At 42.9% G+C, this 13,506-nt stretch overlaps 1 protein-coding gene and 1 long non-coding RNA gene across 5 annotated transcripts; one reads left to right on the top strand and one right to left on the bottom strand.

The window, feature by feature from the left end:
- Positions 1–4,410: 4,410 nt before the first annotated feature.
- LOC127770515 (kinesin-like protein KIN-14H) lies at positions 4,411–9,594 on the top strand. Of its 2 annotated transcripts, XM_052296256.1 has the most exons (17): positions 4,412–4,787; positions 4,899–5,132; positions 5,221–5,365; positions 5,546–5,655; positions 5,765–5,884; positions 5,972–6,175; positions 6,266–6,475; positions 6,551–6,625; positions 6,708–6,854; positions 6,993–7,134; positions 7,244–7,353; positions 7,706–7,864; positions 7,942–8,144; positions 8,432–8,513; positions 8,669–8,773; positions 8,855–8,959; positions 9,052–9,594. In XM_052296256.1, the coding sequence occupies exons 1-17, from the start codon at positions 4,752–4,754 to the stop codon at positions 9,229–9,231; spliced, it is 2,367 nt and encodes a 788-aa protein (XP_052152216.1). In that variant the 5' UTR covers positions 4,412–4,751; the 3' UTR covers positions 9,232–9,594. The 2 variants fall into 2 exon arrangements, with proteins under 2 accessions (XP_052152215.1, XP_052152216.1); XM_052296255.1 differs by having other exon boundaries at positions 4,411–4,787; positions 6,266–6,625.
- Positions 9,595–9,791: 197 nt separating this feature from the next.
- On the bottom strand, positions 9,792–13,303 carry LOC127770517 (uncharacterized). 3 transcript variants are annotated; one of them, XR_008017011.1, is made up of 5 exons: positions 13,164–13,303; positions 12,529–12,936; positions 12,270–12,452; positions 11,792–11,917; positions 9,792–11,194 (listed from the first exon to the last, which is right to left on the bottom strand). It is a non-coding gene; the product is annotated as an uncharacterized LOC127770517 (long non-coding RNA). The 3 variants fall into 3 exon arrangements; XR_008017009.1 differs by having other exon boundaries at positions 9,793–11,194; positions 13,077–13,222; XR_008017010.1 differs by lacking the exon at positions 12,270–12,452 and having other exon boundaries at positions 9,793–11,194; positions 13,077–13,222.
- Between the last annotated feature and the right edge of the window lie 203 nt (positions 13,304–13,506).

Below are 13,506 nucleotides of genomic sequence, written 5' to 3'. Positions count from 1 at the left end.
ACTTCCCGGGAGAACCGATGGCAAGAGGTAGTCGACGATGCGAGTGACTGGGCTGGCTAGTTACAGTACACGTCCGGCCCATTAATCTAGCTAAATTTGGACCAGTAAGGCCCATTTTTCCTCCCTCTAGCAAAGAAAATAAGTCTAATTTGAAACCCTCAACTGTTGACCTCGGTCAAATTGCATCAATCAACCGCAAAACCGGGTATATCGCACTCTCCAACTTCAAAAACCGGTATAAATCGACTCCTTTGATGGTTTGAAAATCAATTTTCTACTGATGTGTTAAATTAACCGTGATTAAACTTATTATATCCAAATTTTACTATTGAAGGAGACAATTCAATTAGAAGCAAGAGATGAGGGAAGAAAAATATACTTAGAGCCTCTTTATTAAGGGAATTTTTTCTTGGATTTTTAAGTCGCCTTTTTGGTTTATATGATTTATAAACTAATGGATTAAAGTACTAAGTTTAATAGTAGGGTCATAACTCTATCTAGCGTAAGAAAAAAAAAACTTCTTCAACATAATTTTTGATGATGAGTACAAACGAAAGAACTGCATATTTGTTAAGCTTAGACTTTCCAGCTCATAAGGTTAAGAGCCTACTATAAGCTTCAAATAATTTATAGTCAATCTAATAGCTAATTTATACAATAGTTAACTACAAATATACACTAGGGGTGTGTTTGGTTGGACTTTTCAACCTGCTTTTCCTTTTGCAAAAGTCAATAGTCAACCAAAGGGCCCAAAAGCATAAATGCTTTTGCTCCAACTGCTTTTAAGGGAAAAATTACCTACCTCTGCCATTATGAAAAAACGGTCCGATATTCTTTTCCTCGTCTCCTCCTTCTCACGAGTCGTGACTTCATGGGGCGAGCGTCGGCCATCGGGCGCATCGGGTGTCCGCCGTCGGCGCCGCCCCCGCCCTTCCCCAACCGACACCGCCCAACCTGATGTCGGCGCAGCCCCCGCCCTTCCCCAACCGATGACGCCCAACCCGACGCCGGCACAGTTCCCGTCCTTCCCTGATCGATGCCGCCCCCGCCCTTCCTCAACAGATGCCGGTCAATGGACGCCAGCGCCGCTCCCACCCTTCCCCGACCGACGCCTCATCCTCCCGACGCCGCCGCCCCTTCGCTCGTCGGCCATGGAGGTGGGAGACGAAGGTGGTGAGGTGGCCGACAGCGGCGGCGTCACCACTGCCTCATCCTCCTAGCGCCACCGCTCCTCACCACCGTGCGTCCTCTTCCTCGCTGAACCGCCGCTACCGCTCCTCCTCGCCGAGACGCCGCTGCCACCGCTGAGGCCGACGACACCGCCGCTGCCATATCCATCTCTCCCTCTTCTTTTATTTCAACGTGTGTATGACATGTGGGGGCCGCTGTCAGCGGGACTAGTTATTTCAAAAGCCACAGCTGTTGAACCAAATGAGCTTTTCCAAAAGCCACAGTACATATTCCCCAGCTACTTTTAAAAAAACCATAGCCCACAGCTAATTTTTTCAAAGCCAGAGCTCAACTAAACACACCTTGAGAGCTTAGACTTTCCAGCTCATAGGCCTAAAGAAAGAAGGCCTTCTTCCTCTCGCGAACCACGAGGCCCAGTTGGCTAGTAATCGTTTGCGGCTAGCCGGCCCACCGGACCGGCGCTTCCCCCGTCGGCGTCGCGCGTACGTAGGAGACGACACGACGACTTCCCCGTGAGATCGCGCGAAAATCACGACCTCAACCGTGCGACGGGGGGGCGCAAGCGCGACATCACGCAGCGTCTCCTCCCCACCCACCCGCCACGCGCGGCACCGGCAAGCGGCGACGCGCGACGGCTGCGCGGTCGTTTTCGGCGGCACGCCCTGCGCGCGCACATAATTCATTCTGCTCTTCCCCCACGGTCGCGTGGTCCTTTCCGACGCCCCCGTCCGTGACAAAGCCAGGTTTGGTGGCGAGCGAACGAGTGACTCGATCATGCCCCGGGTCGCCGTCACGCAGCAGCGCCCTGTGTCTGCCCCCCCTCCGGCGATCGACGGCGACCGATCGATCGGCAGCTAGCGACGCCCGAGCTTACATGCGCGCGCCGCGTCACCTTCCCGCGACCGATCGATCCGTCAATCTTCCGCTACCGTGTATACGCAGCAGTGTCGGCTGGGACATGTACATACATTATACTAAAATACAGTACTACGAGCCGCTTTCTGAAAAAGAAAACGAAGGCCATTATTTTCCTCTGTTTCTTCTCTTGTATTTTTCTGGTTGCAGCACAGACGTCGTCGTCATCGTCTTATGGAGTCATGGTGATTGATGAATATATGATAGGGAGGGGGGGGGGGGGGCTTTTAAAACTATATGCAAAGTAGTACTCCCTCCATTCCAAAATGTTTGACGCCGTTGACTTTTTAAAAAATGTTTGACCGTTCGTCTTATTAAAAAAATTAAGTAATTATTAATTCTTTTTCTATCATTTGATTTATTGTTAAATATACTTTTATGTATACATATAGTTTTACACATTTCACAAAATTTTTTGAATAAGACGAACGGTCAAACATATTTAAAAAAGTCAACGGTGTCAAACATTTAGGATGGAGAGAGTATTAAATCAGCCCGCTTGATCGATATGGGACCTGTTTTCTTTTTCTAGAATCTATCATTAATCAGAAACGTACGCTTAGCTAGCAGAAACTGGTAGTCTGGTACGGCGTTCTACTGTACATACATCTTGGCAAGAGGTACACCGGTCTAACATCGACTATACCATTGTCACGTTTTGCGTGAACTGCAAGAGAACGCATCACTGGGCATCGCTAGGCCACTATCGGTGCCATTATGTAGGAGTACAAGGTAATCAATACACTCCCTAATCAAAACAGGATTGCAATCCAGAACAGCGGTGACATCTGTATTAAGCTCGCAGATACTGTACATAACTCGATTACTCAAACAACACAAGCACTGGCACTTCAGTGGACCACGTTTGGCAAGGACGAAACGTGGTTTTAAGGCGAAAAAACTCAGGAGCTTTGAGAGGGGACAGCAGCGGTCATGCTCTTTTCCCCCAACTAATAAAGCACCAGAAATAGTAAATGGCTAGCTGACAACGTACGCCAAGCATCATTACACCAAACCCCCTTCACAAATCCATCTTTAAGGCCCTCGTCTGTGGGCCAATTGTCGAAAATACGTCGTACGGCGCGTTAGAAAAGAATAGTTTATAGGTTAAATTTTTCTATATACTAGAAAAAAATGCCCGTGCGTTACAACGGGTGAAGTCGATTTTAATTTTATTATTGTTATATGTTTTAGTTAAAATGAAATTCACTGTGTGAGAGTTCGCTTTATATATTTTTAGAAAATCATGAGCTATAGCGAGTTTTTTAAAACAAATTTCTTATATGATTTCTTCTGTATTATCAAAAGTGGACGATTTTAAAAACCGAATCAAATACGGATACATATTTTTAAAAGCAAACAAACTTAAAACTGACGTATACACATATGACGTACCAAAATACCGATAAAAACATCTTAAATTTTTATAATAGTAGAGATATGTTCAATGAAAAAATTAAAATAAACTCTAAAATTTAAATTTTGACAGCGGTTAATTCTGTATAGAGGAACCAATGGGAGCCTAAGCTCTTTTCAGTTACTGTCTGTTGGCTTATGATGACACGCTTTTTATACTGTTTGTAAAAAACTTCTCTATATATATTTTTAAAATAGTCTTTTAAAGAAACTATAATAATTAAGTATTTAATTAATTATAAACTAATGATCTTCTCGTATTGCGTAAGACAAATAAGATTTGAATACGCTCTACCGAACGCAACCTAAACCGGTAAGGCACAAGGCAATTAAGACCTAATCTCGCAACTTGACGAGACGAGACACCAATTTACTAATACTAACAAACAGCAAATTTCTAATTAGCATCGCGTCGATTGTCCGATCATTCTCAGGTTCCAGTGCGCGAGGTGACTGACAAGCTAGCTTAACTATTCGTTGAGATTTCAGGAAGAAAAAGCTGTCAAAAGCTTAATAACAAGACGTGGCACCTCTAAGCTGTTGATTCCCGAAAAGGACAAAGAAAACGAGGAGAGCAACGTCGCAACATGCCCCGGCCCGGCCCGGCCCATTATCAGCAAGGCCCAAGGCGACGCGAATCTCGAAGCCCACAACATCGAAGTTGACCGTTCAACAGCAATACCGAAACTACCCCTGACTAACCAATCATATTACGCGAATGACCCTGCCCGAGCCGGCCAGCCACTTCGACCTGGTCACCGCCGGCTTGGGCTTTAAACTAACACCAGTGGCATTGGGTGTAAATAAATCGAAATCGGAGGGGTGGGGTGGGTACCCCTGATGCGTCAGCGTTCAAAATATTTCGAAATAGCTCGGCCGCCTCGTCCTCTTCTTCTCCTTCCTCTCTCTCTCTCTTCTCCCACACATCTCTCGCTCAGATCCGAGCGAGGCGAGAAATCCATGAAAAATCGAGGGTAATCTCCGCTCGGTGGCTTCAAAAACTTCGAATCATTCCCCAATCTCATCGGCTCCGCAGTTTTTTTCTCGAGGTTTTTCGGATCTAAAGCGCGGCTTTGTCGGCGCTTGTAAGCCACGAGAGAGAGAGATTCTTGTGCCTTCGAGCTCACTCCATCCGGCCCCAAGAAAGCTCCCCTCCTCCCACCCACCGCCACCACTGAGGAGGAGAGAACCCTAACTATAACCCCTAATCCTGCCACTAATCCCAGTTCATGGCCTCCTCCCTCACGCCCCGTAGCCCTTACCCGGTAATTTTCTCTCTTTTGTGGAAAGAAATCGCCTATTTTGGGGGAGGGTTGATTCATGGGAGCTTAGTTCTTGCGATTTGTGGGGTGTGGTTGTTGTTGTTGTTGTTGCAGAAGAAGGAGAACTTGGGCAACGCGCGGCGGGGGATGGGGGTCAAGCCTGGCCCGCGCCGCAATGTCCTCTCGGCAATCAACAACGGCGGTGGCACGAACAGCGACACGGCGTCGGTGGACGGCGGCGAGGGCGGGGCTGGGCCGGCGGCGCCTGTGATCGAGTTCACCGGGAGGGAGGATGTGGAGCGGCTGCTCGCCGAGAAGATGAAGGGGAAGAGCAAGACCGACTACAAGGTGGGTTCTTTTGGGGGATTTCTTGGCGTTCGTTCTGTTTGAGAATTTTTGGGGGGCGGGTTTCCTGAATTTGGTTGGACCTGTGCAGGGGAGAACTGAGCAGATGAGTGAGTACATCAAGAAGCTGAGAGCTTGCATCCGCTGGTACATTGAGTTGGTGGACGGCTACTTGGTCGAGCAGGAGAAGCTCCGTAGTACGATGGATGCAGAGAATGCCCAGCACGCCGAGTTGGGTAATGAATTCGAATGCACTTCTCTTTTTTTTGTATTTATTTGATCACACCAAGAGAACAAGATGGTACTCTTTTGGGTTTTGAGCATTCATGTGTGCTGTTTGGTCATCAGAGTACCATCTCATCGTAGTGACTGAGTTTATTCTGGTCATTTATGTTCTTGGGGTACTGTACTTCCAGAGGCCCAGCTTAGCAGTGATCTGGAAGAGCTGAAAGCTGCACACCTGAACTTGACGCGGCAGTGCGATTCGTTGGAGGAAAGCTTCAACAAGGAGAAGGCCGACAGGATGGTTAGAACTCATCTATCGCATAATAAGCTGCATAGTTATGTACTGTTGCTGTGTGCCTGTGTGATTGGTTTCAGCCACGGCTTACACTTGTTGACCTTTAAACTGGCAGCTTGCTGTGGAGTCCTACGAGAAGGAGAGGCAGCAAAGGGAATCGGCTGAGGCGTCCCGCGACTTGCTGTCGGTGGACCTGGAAAGAGTCAGCCATGAAGCAAAACGGTTTAGTGAGCAAGTACGTGTTCAGAAATGTTCTATTAGTCTTACATGAATTTGAGTCATATATAATGTTCCTTTCTGATGGATGGAAATTGTGAACTAGCTGAAAATGGTCCAAGACACGAACAAAAGACTGCAGGAGTACAACACCAGCTTGCAGCAATACAACAGTAATCTTCAAGCTGATGCCTCTAAGAGTGGGGACATCATCTCAAAATTGCAAAAAGAGAAGAGTGCCATGATGGAAACAATGGCTTCTCTGAAAGATTTAAACAATTCAATGAAGAACCATTTGGATTCTTCTAGGGTGAGTTGTGTTTTTTCGTGAATTGATAATTTTTTTTGGCAGTATAGTTCTTGTTTCACTTAAACATTTAATTGTTTTGATTTCTGTTAGACTTCTCAACAAGAGGCCATTAGAATGAAAGAACAACTTATGAAAGAAGTGGATTGCCTTAGAATTGAGCTACACCAAATTAGAGAAGACCGTGATCAGTCTGTTTCTCAAGTAAATACCTTGAGTGCTGAGCTTGCTAATTACAAGGAACTAGCAGGCAAGTCTACAAAAGACTGTGAAAGCTTGAGTGTAAAAGTGTCAGCCTTTGAGGTTAGTGGTTTCAGATTAACCAAATCAATACTTTCTGTGCGCAACTATTTGGCTCACCATTATGCTTCTGCTCAGGAAACATGTAGTATGCAACAAGAACAGATTCAAACTTTGCAGAAACAACTTGCAGTTGCAACAAATAAACTGAAGGTTAGAAATAATATTTTGTCAGTGCTGATTTACATGTGAGATATGATTATATGACATTTGATCTAATTGTTTACTTTTGCAGCTTGCTGATGTTACTGCAATTGAGGCGATGACAGGATATGAAGAACAAAAGGTGATAATAAAAGATCTGGAAGAACGTTTGGCATCGGCAGAATTTCAAATTGTTGAAGCTGACAAGCTACGAAAGAAACTGCACAATACAATATTGGTAATTGTTTCAGCATACTAGCACTTCTTACTAAAAACAATTTCTCTATTTTACTGACAGAAGAAATTTTTGAGTAAATACTGAAATTTTTTCATCTTGCTATTGCTACTTGTTACTGATTAGCCTTTCTATTTGCAGGAGCTTAAAGGAAACATCAGAGTGTTTTGTAGGGTCCGACCACTTTTGCAAGACAACGATTCTAGTGGTGCAGAAGAAGCCCTTATTTCATATCCAACATCAGTTGAATCTGCCGGGCGTGGTATTGATTTGATGAACCAAGGTAAAATCATATTCATTGTTGAAGCTAAACAGAAACTATGTTTCCCCCACTAAGTTTTCAGTGGTAAAGTTAATCGGAGACTTCATTTTATTGTTTTGTGTTGATGTAGGTCAGAGATTTTCCTTCTCATATGACAAAGTTTTCGATCACGGTGCTTCACAAGAAGATGTGTTTGTGGAAATGTCACAACTAGTTCAAAGTGCACTTGATGGGTACAAGGTATGAATATTTCACTACAACAATGAAGTATTGGTGAATAATCTGTTCATGAGGTTCCTGTCTCTAATAACTCAAATATCCTAACTTTATTTTTTTTATTTCAAGAACAAATGAAAGTTGTTTTAATTGATATGGTGGCACCCCAAATTTTATCTCTTCAGCACCACCACATAAGCACAAATACATGCTAAAAGCCGTGAACATTTTACATTGATGTTTCTAGTATATATCACCTGCATTCTGCATTTGTATAATCACCATTATCTTGAAACTCTGACTGATGTTTCTAGTTTATTTCAGTTTTGAAGTACTTGTCAATTTGGTATGCTTAAGTTATTTTTGCATGATGCAGGTTTGCATATTTGCTTATGGTCAAACAGGGTCTGGTAAAACTTATACAATGATGGGTCCACCAGGGCGTGATCAGAAAGGCATCATACCTCGTTCTTTGGAGCAAATTTTTAAGACAAGTCAGTCTCTTGAATCTCAAGGATGGAAGTACAGTATGCAGGTTAGTATCCATAGTGCAATGCAGATTCTGAAGTGTACATTCTATGTAGTGTTGCTGAGAGTTTTTCCTATGTGCAGGCATCAATGTTGGAAATATACAATGAGACAATTCGTGATTTGTTAGCACCTGGTCGGTCTAATAACTTTGATCTGTCTACCAGTAAACAATACACCATAAAGCATGATCCACAAGGGAACACAACCGTCACTGACCTTACTGTTGCTGATGTTTTTAGTAGCGCCGACGTAACTTCTCTTCTAGCGAAAGCATCCCAAAGCAGGTAAATACGCTTTATTCATTTTTAATCATTCACTTGTGCCTTGTAACTGTTTGCTCTAAGGGTATTGACCATTATCAGTTTAATGTTATATTTGAAATAGCAATGCTTTAGATATGTCTAGATGATTCTCTCATCTATCACTCAAATATATTAGAGAGAGCAGAAACATAAGAGGGTTTACCTTTTATACAAGCTAGCACTTAATATCTGAATTCACATGTGTCTGTTAGCCACCTAGTCTACATATCAACAGTGAGTCTAAATTTTTTTTCACCACATTGAACCAGGTCTGTGGGTAGGACCCAAATGAATGAACAATCTTCCCGGAGCCATTTTGTTTTCACACTGAAGATATCTGGATCAAATGAGGTACTCGCTTCACCCATATTTTTGAATATTAATCACAGTGCTGAAACTTTACAAACTGGTCACAATATATTTTTTTTCATTTTCATGCTAACTAAACAGAACCACTGAAACTTGAGCAAATGTATGTCACTAATTTTCTTTTGATCTTAATGCAGAACACTGGGCAACAAGTCCAAGGTGTCCTTAACTTGATTGATTTAGCTGGCAGTGAACGCCTTGCTAAAAGTGGCTCCACGGGTGATCGTTTGAAGGAAACTCAGGTGAGTGTGTTCATCACAAATTTACAATATTCTTATTTGATAATCACATTGTCTTATCTGTTTGTTTTCTTTATGTTTCAGGCAATCAATAAAAGCTTGTCAGCTCTTAGCGATGTTATCTTTGCAATTGCGAAAGGAGACGATCATGTGCCCTTCAGGAACTCAAAACTTACATACCTTTTGCAGGTGAGTGACTTGTGCAAATGGATGGTAATACAAAAACCTGCAATCCCTGAATTTATTTGAAACATATTTCTTATATCAACTTTCTATTGCAGCCTTGCCTTGGAGGTGATTCCAAAACGCTGATGTTTGTCAACATTTCTCCGGAGGCATCATCCGTTGGGGAGACGATTTGTTCATTGAGGTTCGCTTCAAGGGTAAATGCTTGCGAGATCGGAATACCAAGACGGCACACACAAGCCCGGTCCTTCGATTCCAGGCTGAGCTATGGCTGAAGTTGCTGTGGCCATCATGATGTGATGATAATCGATCAGCATTGGGGATATCATTTGGCTGAAGCTGATGAGGCCGCTTGCTTCTTGTAACTTGTACAGTAGGAAGGAGAGTGGCACTGCGCTAGTGCGCTGTGAGCAGAAGAGAACACGCATGCATCATGTGTTTTCTTTCTGTTGTAGCTGATTTGAGCAATATTAACTGCATTGCAATGTATTTTCTGGAGTAACTTTGTATGCAACCGTGGGTTCCAAAATGGTGTGCTACTTTTGCCCGGCAGAACTTCGCTGCTGGCTCCTGCATCAAAATGATGGTTATGCCACGAAATGTGTATCGGTTCGTGCCATATGATTTGTAACTCTGTATTTCCCTGCGTTTTAGTTCTGTCATGGAATGTGTATTCATTCTCCGTCGATGCATCCACTGAACTGTAGTGCAAATGCAGTCAGTGCTCATGAAGTTTTTCAGTTGCAAACTTGGAATATATTCCACAGAACCACAGAACTTGCGGTGGACGAAGATTAACTGCAGGTACATGATTAATTGAGGTTTATTACTTCAAATATTAAAAAATAATTTATCTAATAATTTAAAACAACTTCTATATAAGAAAGTTGCACAAAATGCACTGTCTAGTAGTTTGAAAAATATGCTAATAAAAATGAGGTAAAATCAGTATCACTGTATCACAATGAGAAATGAACGGACTATGCCTTTTTTTTTTCCTTCTTCCAATCGATTTCAAGATGCACTATGGTTAACGGACTAGGCCATACTCTTTTTAGATTACTAGAGTGAGCTCGCGCGCTACGCTGCGTGGTATTGTAGCATGTAAGACTGTAACGCACAGAAAGAAATGTACGATTGCAAGGTTTGTCTAAGAGGATTACCTAACAACAACAGTCAATTCCTTGTGTACCTACTAAGAACATTATTTAACCTGTATAGTTTTTTTTTAATAACTGAAGTCGCCAGAAACAGTTCCTGATAGTTAATAATTTAAACAATAATTTCACAATACATAGCAGGGGTGGCAAGCATAGTATGACTCATCCAATATCAATGGGCACAAGATGCAGTTCGTTATGTCAACTAACTGAAAATGGAACATGGTTAAATTTCTCGTAGTTTTGTTTGCGAGGACTGCAGTATTAAGATAATATCTGTAAACTCTAGAACTGGCCAAAAACCCAGTCAGATGAGACAATAGTATTGCATTTATCAACTATGGTATGAAAGACCGACTACATATTTCAGATTCATTAGTTTTAAGAAGAGACTTGACACTTCACTATGAGAACTTTCTGTTCAAGAAACATATCCGCCTCAGCAATTCAGTCAACTTAGATCACCAGGTGCAATGGCAAGCATCTGCTAAAATCATTTCTTGAACACTAAGAAAATATGTGCCAAGTTAAATCATTCCTAAGTTAATAGTTTGGAGAATTAACTTAGCATATTGAGAGATGTTACTAAGTCAGTAGAACTCAAAGTTTGGAGAATTAAGTCAGCACATGGAGAGATGTTACTGAGTCGGTAGAAGAAACTCAAATTAATGAACAGATCCTCATTTCAGTCAGTGTTATGTTACTAATCAGAGCAGTGGACTCTTAAAATAGCCATGTAAATGAACTTAAGGTTCCTGAAAAGAGACATTTAAATGCAACAACTGAGTATCCACTGTGAATCAATGGACGATGTATACATTTACATCACCTGTCTGATTAATTAGCTACCAAACTACTTTGAGAGTTGAATATTTGTATAGCTAAGGCAGTTGTAGATGACAAAGATGATGGATATACCTGCCTTACAGTATTTCGAAAAGAAAAGATCATCATGGTTAACACATGTGTAGGGATATTTCCATAGGTATTTCAAATGGTTTTCCTGCTTTCCGTAAAAAAAAAAATGGTTTTCCTGCTAAGCATGAGCTTCAATCTTGTCGCAGTCCTTGAGGAGAATCTATATGATATTATGAAATATGTTAAGATAAAAAAGTGAGCGAAGTACATCAATTATGCAAGTGAGAAAAGGCAGTCACTACTACATCAGTGCAGGAAACACCAATTATTCAAGTGTGGGATTGAACCACCACTGCAGCATGATTTTTAGCTTGGAAACAACTTTGGAAGTGATGTGGTGGCAGAACACACCAATGGAAGAGCTATATCTGCACAGGCTATAGAGACCATATTGTTTGTGCTTTGCAGCACTCAATTGGCTTGGCATTGGTAAGTTGATTTGGTGGGCAAAAGAGTTGGATCGGAGTGCTCCAACCTAACACAGCTCAGCCTTCAGAGATTAAGACCACAGCACATTCTGTAAGAGACTAAGAACAGCTCATACAAAAGCATGGAGTATTTTTCCTGTATGGTTCAGAAAATGATCAATCGGAGTGCTCTTTTTTTTGTCAAAATGGTAACACATATACAACACAACAATTTACTAATTACATATAATTAATGAATAAAAATAAATAATTGAAATGATTAACTTTTCTTTTCTCTACGGAGAACATCGGAGAGCAAAGCACATGAAGGATCTCTTCTGCCTATTTACCTTGTATTTGTTTGTCAGTAATATGCTGGCAGCTCCGTCCCTGAAGATCCATGAGCTGAGCATAGTGGCTTGCCCCTCCCAACATTAGCATGTATCATGAAGTCTAGCCGTCTGTTTACCTGTATGCTGAAAAACACCAAATAATTTGTGTAAGAAGATTCTGCTAAACTTGTTTTAATCCTAAGCTGGCCACTTTGACCTTTCTTTGGAGCTCAGTTTTGGACAATGAAGTAGTGGCATACTGACATGCTTAAAGTACAGGAACAGAAAAATGAATAGAATCTCATTCGCAGGAGAGGATGAGAGCTCCTTAGTAATTGTAACTTCTTTCACCAATCAAAAGTTTAGAACATGATTTCTCTAAAAAAAAAAGTTTAGAACATTGAAAGCCCTAATGGAAGGAAGCTATTAATGTGAGAATTCATCCTAATAAAACATCAATGTTGCCAGGGAATCAACAGGTTTCAGGGAAGCTCACCAGTTCATGTTTTGCCTCATGACATCACATCGACTCTCTTTCCATAAGAGGAATTGGCGCAGAGTTCGAATTATCAGAAGGCAACATTTAAAAAAGAAATAGAGAGAGAAATCTGGAGGCACCAATATTCGGAAATGTGCTGGGTTCTATCTGAATCTTTGAACGAACTTCCCAAACAAACATCTGATAAATTTAGCCTAAATTCAGAACATTATCTTCAATTTATGCTAGATGAGAGATAAGAGAAGGGAAACCGTACCGGAGGAGGACAGGTAGACCGTACGCCGATTTCTGCCATTGAGGAAATGGTTGTGTCAGCTAGCAACACCGTCGGGCAAGTCGCTGAGGAAGAATTGAAAGATCCACTCCCCGCCCGCCATCTGTGCTAGCAGTGAGCCACCGAGTCGACCTTGATGCCGAAGAAGAAGGCGACGCTGCGATGCCATGCGGCACGCCGATGCTGAGGACGGGATGGGGAGTATGTGATGCTATTCAAGCTTGTTGTACGTGCAGCCACAGTGAAGAACATAAAGGGGAACAAATAAATTGGGAAGAGATGCGGATGCGGAGAGGACGACGACGAGCGGATGCCGAGAAGTGGAAGGGGGCAACGCGGATGGCTCGGCGAGCAGTAAAACCACGTCTCGGTAAGGGTTGGCCGCGCAACCTAGAAGGCAGAAAACAAAAATCAAAATCAATGAGCATAGGCATGGTCAGAAGAACATCGACATCACAATGGTGAAATCCAGAGCGAAGCACAACTGAAAAAGATCAAAGCATACGGGATGATGCGACTAGGGAAAGTACCGTCTCCACAAAAAACAAGAACTAAGAGGAAGAAGTAAGGAACAGAACCAGCTTCGAATGAAAGAAAGAAAGGAGCGATGCAGGTACCCTCGATCTGCTCCTCATGGGGGTCTCCGCGCGTATTTTTAGTGGAGCAGCCAACCCTGTCATTCCCGTACACTATGACAGAGCACTACCATGGATTGAGAGAGGGGCTGCTGGGCATTGGAGCCTTGGAGGTGTCGCTGTCTCGCTGATGGCCGACACGCGGCGGTGCCGATTCGCTGAAGCGGAGCGGACGAGAAACACAGCCTTCGCTCAATCCTAGCCGGACATGGGTTGGAGAATGGGCACGCGTCAAGACGGTAGCGGTGGCTCGCGGATGGCTGAGCATACAGCCAAACCACGACGACGCAAGGCCGCGCCACCGATGCCACGATGGCCAGTAAAA

This window comes from Oryza glaberrima, chromosome 4 (assembly GCF_000147395.1).
Source record: "Oryza glaberrima chromosome 4, OglaRS2, whole genome shotgun sequence".
In the NCBI taxonomy this organism is placed as follows: Eukaryota; Viridiplantae; Streptophyta; class Magnoliopsida; order Poales; family Poaceae; genus Oryza; species Oryza glaberrima.
Note: the sequence above shows the minus strand (reverse complement) of the source record. Positions and strands in the feature narration are given on the sequence as shown.

Bases quoted from the DNA above. Each gene is read 5' to 3' on its own strand.
- LOC127770515 (XM_052296255.1), top strand. From the start codon at position 4,752: ATGGCCTCCTCCCTCACGCCCCGTAGCCCTTACCCG. The intron at 8,145-8,431 runs GTAAATACGCTT...ACATTGAACCAG, and splicing joins GCGAAAGCATCCCAAAGCAG to GTCTGTGGGTAGGACCCAAA. The intron at 8,514-8,668 runs GTACTCGCTTCA...ATCTTAATGCAG, and splicing joins AGATATCTGGATCAAATGAG to AACACTGGGCAACAAGTCCA.